The 11,348-nt window shown below is 44.1% G+C and overlaps 1 protein-coding gene across 1 annotated transcript; it reads right to left on the bottom strand.

Annotated features, from left to right (window-relative positions):
• Nucleotides 1–50: 50 nt before the first annotated feature.
• On the bottom strand, nt 51–8,240 carry cdt1 (chromatin licensing and DNA replication factor 1). The gene is made up of 10 exons (XM_056291634.1): nt 7,702–8,240; nt 5,564–5,692; nt 5,091–5,368; nt 4,760–4,954; nt 4,448–4,593; nt 2,708–2,808; nt 2,026–2,214; nt 1,681–1,851; nt 1,251–1,452; nt 51–801 (listed from the first exon to the last, which is right to left on the bottom strand). The coding sequence occupies exons 1-10, from the start codon at nt 8,146–8,148 to the stop codon at nt 638–640; spliced, it is 2,022 nt and encodes a 673-aa protein (XP_056147609.1). The 5' UTR covers nt 8,149–8,240; the 3' UTR covers nt 51–637.
• Nucleotides 8,241–11,348: the final 3,108 nt, after the last annotated feature.

The raw sequence follows: 11,348 nt of genomic DNA, 5'->3' as shown, positions 1-11,348 counted from the left end.
TTTTACACCGGATAAGTCTTTACCATTCCTTCTAATTTGATTTATGACTGAACTAGGAACTGTGTGCCAAGACCAAATATGTCTGCCTTCCCATCAAGGAAAAAAAAAAAAATCTATTCCGAGATTTTAATGTTACCTTTCAGTGTAGGCATTAGAATTACTGAACAGCATTTTGAACTGAGGAATTTAAAATTGAAGATGAAAGTAGTTTCAGACATTCATTTTTACTAGAAAGATTGATCGCCATCAAACATTATTTCTGGACTGTAGAGCAAAGTGTCAAATTTGTTTAAAAAATACTAAACTGAACAACATCTGATGTAAAAAAAAAAAAACCCCAAAATAGATGACATTTGAAAACCTCCCTCTTTACTTGAAAGTTTACTTGAAAGCTTTCTTGTCGGTACAGAGTGCAACACAGGAGAAAATCCAATCTTTTCAGTTACATCAGACAAGACCAGTCAATCCCAAAAATGGATTTAAAACTAAAATTTGGCTCAGGTGGTCAAGTCTCTGTTGTCCCCCAAACTGAGCGCTAAAAATCTTGTTAAATTCTCATTGGTACCTAGTATTGATGTTAAAGGTATCTCCATTGTACTTCTGCTATTCATTTTAAGAAGGAACAGTAAAAACGTCCTCAGACTCGCTCCGCTTCTCTGAGTCGGGTGTTCAGTTTGTTCACAACATCGTTCAGCTCCATGTTCTTATCCAGCTTCAGGTAGAAATCCTTCCTGATTTTATGAATTGTCAACCAATCAGGAGCCAGCTCTGCCAGCATATGGATGTGCTTCTCCATCTCACCTGATCAGGAAGATAAAAAAAGGCATACATCAGAATAGAAACAAGCCGCAACCTGTAACCTTAAAGACAGCATCTCTCTTCAGTAATGTTGACATATTTCCAAGTAAAACAGGATATTAGAATGGGACAACAGGGAGGGATGTGATTTGATGGTGCAAAACATTTGATATTATTGGTTGGAATATTGCTCAGACTTGGTGACAATCACAAAAATCTGTTTGTTTTAGAGGAAGTTAAGCTGACTTTTTTTCCCATCAAAATCTAAACAATTTGATTTTTTTTGGCAAAGGTTTTTGAGTAAGTGCATAATGTGACTGGGGAAATAAGCTAAAACAAATCAACTTTCACATCTTAACAGACCGTCTCTTCGATCATAAGCAGGTTAAGGCAGTGACAGTGACTGAGCATTCAGTCATTATCTTACATTCCTAAAAATATTTTCTACCAACCTGTGCTTAGAGCAGGCCCGTAGCTAGCCACCATCCTGGTACAGACCAGTTCTATCACCAGAGCTGGTTTCTTCTCTGAAACAAAGAGGTTGCGCAGAAACCTGGCCAGGTCGCCAAGCCGTGACATCATCAGGAGACGCTCCTCTTTGGCGGGATCCCGAGTCATGGCCACCTGCAGCTTCTGGGCCTCTTTTGCCCGAATCTGACAATAGAACATGAACCAATCAGTCACAACCAGACAGTCTCAATGCCACAGCATTTAGCGAACCAATCATATTACTCAGAAGCGTTATATGGACAGAAACCATTCCTATTTACTAAATGGTTTGGTCCAATTTGTGATGTCATTTCGATGCGGCGTCTTTCCTGGATATTATCATTGGTCTGGATGTGTGTGCTCTACTTTGTATAGGTTTATTACGGTATCTACCCTGTCCAGCAGAGACTGGGACACTCCTTTAAGAGCACTTGGGACCTGAACCTCAGGGGGGGCAGCTGTAGGGGTAACAGTTGAGGAGGTCAGGGTAGAATCCAGGTCTGACTCTTTACTGGCTACTGCTTCCTCCATTTTTAAAGCCATTTGAGCGAGGGCCTTCTCCATCTAAAAGATAGAAAAGCAGAACAAGAGCATTGAGGAAACAGCAAAACTTCCATGTTTTTTGCTGACATTTGAAACAGTTGTGAAATAGAACAGCGCTGTTGTGAAACTAAGTTTGTCTCTAAGTAATTTAGATTCTGGGAGCAAAAGTAAAAATCCCCTTATTCAATCTCGTACCTTGGGTGTCATGAGGGAACGGGCCTTGTCTAGGACCTCCTGTGCCGTGGAGAGTTTCCCAGCATGTGGCGGCTGAGGCAGTGGACTGATCTGGACCGCCGGCACCGTGTCCACATTGAAGCGAGGATGCCAGCGGGTCAGCTTGTCTTCTGGTACAAACATTGGAGGAACCAGTGAGGACAGGAAATTCTGGAGACACAAATCAAAAGAAATAATATAGGTATGAGAGACACAGTTTAAAGATTTTTCTTGATCATAGTTTATAGATTTACTATTTGCCCCATTACAACACTCAATTTCCTTCTTCAAAAAAGGTGCCGTGTGCAATTCTTCCTGAAACCTGACATCCATTGTTAAGAGGTGTGAACATTAACAACGTGTGAGCCGTTTGCTTTGTTTCAATTAGTGCCACTTGGTATTGATTGCTAGTTGTTATGCTCTAGGAAAGTTGATATACACATAGAATCTTTTAGCCGTTTGCCATTGAGATGTGTATGTTACCACAGCCTAAATGGTCTTTTGATAGTCATATGTGTAATTACTAATTGAGTACCAGCTAAATCAGGAAACTCCACTGAAATGTCCCATCAACCCACATCCACAGGGTTCACTCTTTCCTCAGCTACAATCCCGACTAAGGTAGACTGTTAGATGTCATACTGGAGATCCACTGGCCCCTAACCTTGTGGTGCTGTTTGACGATAGAGACCAGATTCTGGTGGAAGATGCATCTTCTCCCCACGAGTCGAGAGGCTAACAGGAGAGGACGAGCTTCATTCTGGTCTGGAAACAAGAAAAAAAAAACAAAGTAGAGGACTCTTTACAGGGTTCAATTAAGCCCAACACTGTGAGCACGAAGTAGAGGTGAAAATACTGCATCTCCATTACAGTACTGATGGTTGGATAAGAAAAACACTGAAATTCAACATTAAAAACACCTGTAAATATTTAGAGGATCGTTAGAAAAGACGTTACAATGTCTTAACCAAGTTTGGGTGTCTAAAAACCGCTATATAAATGTAATGATTATTACTATTATTACTTCAGGCAAATACTTCAAAAACATATCTTTCCAACATAATTTATGCTATGAATCATCTTGTAATAGTAGGCCTTATTTTTTGCATATATGAAGCATTATGTCCCAACTAAAGACTATAACTTAAGTGATACCCAACATAACAAGATGAAACCTCAATCCATCAGATAGTCAAGTCAATTCTAATTATATAGCCCAATATCACAAATAAAAAATTTGCTTCAGGGGGCTTTACAGCAATACAACATCCTGTCCTTTGACCCTCGCATCGGATAAGGAACAACTCCCTAAAAAAACCCTTTAACACGGAAAAAATAGGAAAAAACCTCAGGCAGAGCAACAGAGGAAGGATCGCTCCCAAGATGGACAGACGTGCAATGGATGTTGTGTGTACAGAATAAAACAAAATTTATAGAACGCAACACTGAAAGAGGATAAAGCAGAAAAAAAGCTACTTTATTTTTGTCATTGTACAGGTTACAATGTTCTTTTATTTAAAAAAAAAAAAAATCCCCCTCCCCAATTGTACCTGGCCAATTACCCCAATCTTTCGAGCCGTCCCGGTCACTGCTCAACCCCCTCTGCTGATCAGGGGAGGGCTGCAGACTACCTCCTCCGATACATGTAGTCACCAGGCGCTACTTTTCACCTGACAGCGAGGAGTTTCTTCAGGGGGACGTAGCGCGTGGGAGGATCATGCTATTCCCCCCAGTTCCCCCTCCCCCCAAACAGACTGACCAGAGGAGCTAGTGCAGCGACCAGGACATATACCCACATCCGGCTTCCCACCTGCAGACACGGCGTATTGTGTCTGTACAGACACCTGACCAAGCTGGAGGTAACACGGGGATTCAAACAGGCGATCCCCATGTTGGTAGGCAATGAAATAGACAGCACCACACAAATTGCTACCCGGATGCCCAGTGAATTTATCTTCTTCATTTAACCCAACCCAGCGCCCGGGGACCAACGCCAGTTCTTTTTTTCATTATCATTGTCTTGGTCAGGGGTACAGACAGGAGTATTAACCCTAACATGCATGTCTTTTTGATGGTGGGAGGAAGCCAGAGCACCCGGAGGAAACCCATGTAGACATGGGGAAAACATACAAACTCCACACATAAAGGACCTGGGACGGCCTGAGGTTTGAACCCATGACCTTCTTGCTGTGAGGCAACAGCGCTAACCACTGGGCCAACATGCTGCCCAGAATTAATCATTTAATTTAACAGAACTATAAGATATATGTATGAAGAATTTGTTGAGAATGCCAAGCAGTGTCCAGATGGCACCAGAACAGCCTAGGACCTGAGCCACGTGACCACCACCACCATGTAGACCTGACAGTCAAACTATTACTATGATCCAGGAGCTGGTTGGTACCTGAATGGATGACAGGATCCAGTGTAAGCTGGTAGCTGCCCTTCTTAATGTTGCAGCTGAAGTTGGGAATGTTCTTCTCTTGTCTAAAAGTGTAGGCATCAGGAAACACTGTCTTTATCTGGCCCAGATGACTCTCCTCAAAACGCCTGGAAAAATGTGAACATGACATTAGTTAAATATAAGTGGAATGAGCCCTTCCAGCTACAGCACCACACCTGCAACCATCATCCTTCTGTACAGCATACACAAATAGATTTGATATTTCAATAATGTAAGTAACAGAATTTGAAGGTTAAAAAGCATTTCACATACTTGCGCATCATGTCTTGAACTCCTTGTTTGACCTTGGCGAATGTAATGATCTCTGACCGGTTGTAAAGCATGCCAACGATCGTGTCCAGACACCTGAACATCTCCGCCAGCAGCTTGTACTGGTAAGGTAAGGTCAGGCCTGGTGCCGCCGGCTGGGCTAAAGTATGGTAGCGCTGGTAGGCTGGAACTTGATCACTAGTAGAGAACAGTGGAGGGAAAAGGGAGTTAGCATAACAGCACAACTAAGTCAGTTACAGTGAAAGCTGATGCTCTTTTGCTCTGGGAAAGTGATTCATTTACTCCCTGATAAACGAACCAACACACATCTCACCTGTCCTGTGGATGTGAGTCTGTCTGATTTCTGTCCTCTTTCTCAGTTTTCTTCTTCTTTTGGATGACGGCTAGCTCCTTAGCCCGTGCTATGGTGGCCTTCAGGCCGACAGCTTCAGCTGTGGTGGAGTCTGGGGTTCTGGACAGGGGCTTTTTCTCTGGTATGGAGACAGTGGAGCAGGAAGAGGAAGGAGGTGCAGCACTAGACAGTTTCTCTGCTTGTTTCTTGATCTTATGAAGACGTGACCTGAGTGCTGCAACATCATTTTTAGACAAGGCCTGAGAGAGGAGGAGAAAATAGCATCATGTTAAAATCTCAATGCAGGTTAAAACCATTTTATAAACATTAAAATCAACCAGGGCCTAATGTAGGTCAGCATGTCAGATTCACATATCTTTAAAAACTGATTGAATCTTGCTGTCCTAGATCAGTATGTGGTGCAATATACCAATCCACTCTGAATTACAACACACCGTTGTTTTGCCAGTCCCTTTAGCTGAATGCAGGGTGTTTTGGCTTCCATGTGGCGAGATGCTGCCCTGTGTCCCAGGATTAGCAGGGAGATGTACAGCAGGCTTAGCCACACCACTCAACTCTGCAGTCTGGAGACAGGAGGAAGAGGAAAAGAAAACAAATTGGGTAAAAACACAGGAAGACAATAACAAGTAGCTATTTCTTTAATAACAATAGTAGCAATCACAGAAAGTTGAACCAGTTCATCTGGACACGTTTATTGGGAGAAATGTTTCATCACTCATCTAAGTAACTTCGTCAGTCTCAACTGACAGCAGGCATCCCCACCCTTATAAACAGCACAGTTGCATAATGACTGAACCCAACGATGGGTTTCATATGCAAATTGCCGTGACCATTGAATAGGGTTACAATGGCACAGAGGACTGGAGAATAGTTGCAATCACAGCATTGTAAGATGGCAACAGATGTGCTCTTAGCCCCCACCCCCTAGGTTCAGTGATGGTCATTCCCTCTTCACATAGATGGCGTCTTTGCCTCCCTGTTCACACCAGTGTTCCTCCCTATCAAGGATGTGCACATCCTCATCATTGAAAGAGTGGCCACTGTTCTGTAGATGGGTGTAGACTGCAGAGTCTTGGTCTGACGAGGTAGCTCTTCTGTGTTTTGACAGCTCGCCAGCATGTTTGGTTTCTCGCCATGTACAAGTCACAGCAATCCTCCCAGCACTGTTTGTGCTAGGGGACCCGATCCTCGGAGTGGACCAATTTCTGGCACAGCGTGTTTTGGGGATTGAACGCAACTGAGACACGGTGTTTGGAAAATACACGTCTGAACTGTTCTGAAACTCCCGCCACATATGGAATCACAACTGGTTTATGCTTAGGCAGCTGTTTTCCTTCTCCTCGCTTCGATTGCCTGGTGCGCTGTTTTGAGCATCTTCCTGGCTTTGAAAAATGCCCAGTTAGGATAAACACACTTAACCAGGGCCTGTTTAATGTAGGATTTCTCCCCTTCCCAGGCCGATGTGTCAGTGGGGACGTTGTCAGCTCAGTGGTACGGTGTTCTGATGACTCCTAGTTTGTGCTCCAGTGGCTGAGAGTCAAATCTTTAGTATTGATCAATAAATGTTGGTTTACAGTAAACATACACAATTAAACGTCCCCCATCATTAAATGCAATTTCAGTCTAAGAAGGCCAACCTGTCATTTTTCACATCCTCCCTGGAAACTTGATGTGGTTTTCCAGCATTGACGTGGTCAGTGAAATGTGGTACATCCTGAGCTTTAATTTTAACCCAGGTGTCATCCACAAATCTGAACCAGTGGCTAGGGAGTGTCCCTGGATAGGAAATCGGATCAACTGATTCAACTTTCTGTGATTTCCTTACCTGGATTATTGAGCATGCATCAAGACAACAATAGCTATAAATCTAAGTTTTTGTACACTTTTAGCTATTTGAATAACATATTTATGCAGTTACAGGAATTGATTACGTGCCATTTGATTAACCTACTCATGCCCAGTCTGTGTGTTACCGTACCCTTTTTTTGTCGAGGGCAATTCAGATGGTAACCTCTTTAGTCTGCAATCCTATCAGTCCCTATTGTTCACAATTACAGGGTTAGAAATGTTCAGTTTACGTTTGTTAATCTGAGATGATCAATCACTCATATCCTGTCTACTACTACTACCATACACCTTAATGTAGTGCTGTTAGTAAATATTCAAATTAACCATAACTAACAACCTTTAACCTTAAACCCTATTATGCTATGGAAATATCGTTTGTTAAATAACACAGCCGCAGTATTTTATAAGACAACTTCTGTCGTGAGTTCAAAAAGTAAACTTTTGGAGGTAAAGTTGTATAATGTAGACTTATAGCCTAAATATCTCAAAACAACGGCTATGCATACCACCTCTATACATACTGCTGAAGCAGCAGCTCAGCGCTGTTAATAAATCACCTGATCTCATATTTATGTTTTTTTTCTCTTCATATTTCTAAGGACAAATAAAACTCAAAAAATATATCACACTTCAGTCCCAGGGGACTTTACAGTCGTATAACGTTAGCTCAATGTCAGACAGCCCCCCATCTCCCCACCCCCGGTTCAGATGAAGACAAGCTGACCTGTTCTACCGCCCCACTGTCTCTGCAGAAGTTCAGTTTCTTCTCGGCAATCCTCGTTGTGTTGGTTTTGACCTCCAGCCGCCGTCTCTTCGGCGTGCTGTGCTCGGTGGTGGTGCTTAACATCGTGGCGCCGAGATCAATTGCTTCGCAGCCGGCGTCGGCCGAGGGGCGCTTCTGTGTCCGGAGCCTGGAAGGGGTGGCTGCGGCATTCTTCGTCTGTCCTCCGTGAGTTCCAGACGCCTCCTCGATGACCCGCAAGAACTCTTCGTGGACGGAGTTGGAAGACGCGGGTTTATCGGTGTTTTTAGACCGTGTTCTTGTTCTCGGTTCGTCCACGAACACGCTTCTGTGTCGCGCCGTAGTTTTCGGTCCTTTACCCTTCGTCTCTGTTTCGATGCCGCTGTGTTTCCTCTGAGAGAAATAATCTGTGACTCGAGACTGAGCCATAATTACAATAATCACAAACTCAAACTGCCTTAAACGGAGAACAACAAAAGCAAAATGAACTTCAGCGAGGATTCGTAAGTGTATCAATACGCCACCCGACGCGTTCCGGAAGATGAACCTTTGGCGCGAAATCTAAACAAACCACGCCCCCGATTGATGACTTCACGTCCTTTCCCGCCTCCTCTTTCTTCCACCATTCTGCTGCCGCCTTTTGGTGTAATTGATACAGTGCAGGAGTCACCGAGGAGCCAGGACAGAGGACAGAAACAAACATTACTTTGATTCCCCGATGAAGTTATCTCTAATTTAAATAACTTTTTTTTCTTCACAAATCTGTTCACTTTTATTTGATTTACAATAAGTCAAATTTGTGGAAAGCAGTTCATGGAAGGAAAGCATTTCATGCCACATCAGGCATAAGGCACAACAGACCATAGATTGGTTTCTATCCAGTCATCAAAATACAATAACTTATTTCTAAAGAGAACAAACCACACACACACACACACACGCACACGCACACACGAATAGAAAACGACTTATCCTCGTTAAACTATAGAGCCATCATAGTGAGGGGATTTCTACTGACGGGGTTTAAAAATAAAACATATCAGTAAATGTACTGTGTATCCACTAAATTTCTATTTCTCTCTCTCTCTCTCTCGCTCTCTCTCTCTCTCTCTCTCTCTCTCTCTCTCTCTCTCTCTCTCTCTCTCTCTCTCTCTCTCTCTCTCTCTCTCTCTCTCTCTCTCTCTCGTCGACTGGTTAACGTAGTCGTCCGTGGTGCGGGAGATCCGGGTTCCCCTGAATTCGCAACAATATTCTCTCACTCAGGTTACAACTTGAATGGCACAGATCCCTGAACACAACAGCATATAACAGGAACCTGACAAACTCACCCGCTAGAAAAAGATGAGATGACATGTGTAACTAATAAGGTACAGAGAGAGCATTGCAGGCCGCACAGCGAGACACTTCCCTCTCAATGTCTGTGTACACTGAGGGCCAGTACATTGTCTCCCGAGCTCTGCGTTTGGTGGCGTCGATGCCGGGATGGCCTTGGTGCAGCTGGCCAACATAGAACTTTTGCAGTGCAGGGGGTAGCCCACTGTTCCCCCATTCATTCCCAATGAGGCGTTGGAGCGGGAGCTTCGGCGTTTCGGGAACTTTGGGGTTGGGCTGTACGGACGATAAAGTTAAACATGTCCAATCCCTCCGGAGACTAGGTTTTTATGCATCTGAATTGTCCGTCACATACGCTGGGGGTTTCCTTCAGAGTGAAACATGGGGAGAGACATTATATGGTGTACGCCAGCACAGGAGGCATTACATGTTTTGAGTGTGGGGATGTGGGGCGCAAGCGGAACGCTTGCCCTCATAGGCCGGCCGAGGGGCGGCCTGAACCGGGGGCCGGACCGGCCGAGGGGCACACTAACATCGGTGCTCCGCTGGCTGAGGAGCCATCGGACGCCGCTGCTCCGCGGGGGGATGGCGCCCTGCCGACTGAGCCCGAGGCAGGAGAGGGATACAGCGGGCAGGCAGATAATCAGGAAGGGAAACGGCGAGTAAGGATGTAACTGATTACAGCTCGGCTGTCCCGAGTGTCAAAACAGACGAAAGGAAAGTAGAGGAGAAACCGGCACCAGGGTAAAGCAGCGGAAAAGGGCCAGCAGCTGGACCTGACCATAGTCAGGCTGGTGGTGCAAAGGGGAGAAAGGGTGAGTCTTGCGTTATGGAGAGTATTGCTGGGGTAGGACACTGACTCTGACTATCTCTGTTACAGACTCACAGTCACAAATTGGAGATCGGTATTCACTTGAGGAAATGAAAGGTTTTCTAGATGACACCTTTGGAAAATCTGTGAAGGTATCTAAGTATTTTCCAGATAGTGAAAACTTTATTGAAAGCGTGTTGACTGTGCAGAAATTAGTTGGGTTCGATTTGTTGGATGAGAAAACGCATAACAGCTCTTAGAAAGTTGCATAAGGCCAATAAAAGAAAAGGGTTGTTAAAGGTTAAAGGCTCAGTAAATTAGGTCATGATGAGTGTGTTGCACTGGGTGATCTCCCTCTTACTGCTGCTGGAGGAGCCACTGATGGAGCCAGGCTGGATGTCTACCATTGGTGCTCTCTCCAGGACTTCCCCAGAAACTGGTTTCCACCAGGAACATCACCCTACAGTGCATAGTGGCTGCAGCAGGATCGAGACTTGACTACACCGAGGCAGTAGCTCAGCTGCTCAACACGAGGTCTACATGCCGCAAAAGAGACTTTTTAAAGTAACGGATTAAAAAACTGTCTGAAGAGGAGCTGAAGATGATGAGGGGCCTGCGACGGGAGCAGAGCATCCACACGGGAATGACCCCCCCCCCCCATTACTTGGGGTAGTATTGTGCTTAGCGGTAGTTGATGAAGATCTGGTTTTCTTTTATTTTTTTCTAATTTGTGTAACAAGGGAAAGTCCTGGCTGTATCATTGGCTTTGTTTTATTTATTTTGTTATGTAAATTGTGTAAACACAACATCCATTGCACGTGGTCCGTCTTGGGAGTGTGGGGAGAGAGATCCGTCCTCTGTTGGTTTGAGGTTTCTTCCTATTTTTCTCCCTGTTAAAGGGGTTTTTTAGGGAGTTATTCCTCGTCCGATGCGAGGCTCTAAGGACAGGATGTTGTGTTGCCGCAACCCCCCCTGAGACGAATTTTGTGTTTGTTATGTTGGGCTATTTAAGTTTGAAATTCTGTTTGTCGTTACAAATGCTTGTTTAGACTACTCGATTGTCTTTTTCCCCTGACTGTTTTCTTTGTATGAGCTGGATTATAAAGAGGTGAGTATGTCTGAATATCAGCGGTTGGACTGTAATGTAATCTGAATAAAGGTATTTTTTAAATCTCTCTCTCCCTCTGTCTTGTTCTCTTTCTCTCTCTCTCTCTCTCTCTCTCTCTCTCTCTCTCTCTCTCTCTCTCTCTCTCTCTCTCTCTCTCTCTCTCTCTCTCTCTCTCTCTCTCTCTCTCTCTCTCACACACACACACACACATAGAGTCTTCATATCTCTGAGATAAACATGACAGAATGTTTGAATGTGCTATCATGGATGTCAAAGTTTAACATAAAAGAAGAAATGTTATAATAGAAAAAACCTTGAAATTAACAATTATTTTTCCGGATTAAAAGACACCGATAGGCTGTCGTAGGTACATGGATT

The sequence above is a fragment of the Lampris incognitus genome, chromosome 13, assembly GCF_029633865.1.
Source record: "Lampris incognitus isolate fLamInc1 chromosome 13, fLamInc1.hap2, whole genome shotgun sequence".
NCBI classification, from domain to species: Eukaryota; Metazoa; Chordata; class Actinopteri; order Lampriformes; family Lampridae; genus Lampris; species Lampris incognitus.
The sequence above is the reverse complement of the archived record's forward strand: the minus strand, read 5'-3'. Positions and strand labels throughout refer to the sequence as shown.

Excerpts from the sequence above, each read along its gene's own strand:
- cdt1 (XM_056291634.1), bottom strand. The coding sequence starts at position 8,148 with ATGGCTCAGTCTCGAGTCACAGATTATTTCTCTCAGAGGAAACACAGC. Across the intron at positions 5,693-7,701 it reads ACAGTGGGGCGGTAGAACAG|ACTGCAGAGTTGAGTGGTGT; the intron begins GTCAGCTTGTCT and ends TCCTGTCTCCAG. Across the intron at positions 1,453-1,680 it reads CCCAGTCTCTGCTGGACAGG|ATTCGGGCAAAAGAGGCCCA; the intron begins GTAGATACCGTA and ends TTCTATTGTCAG.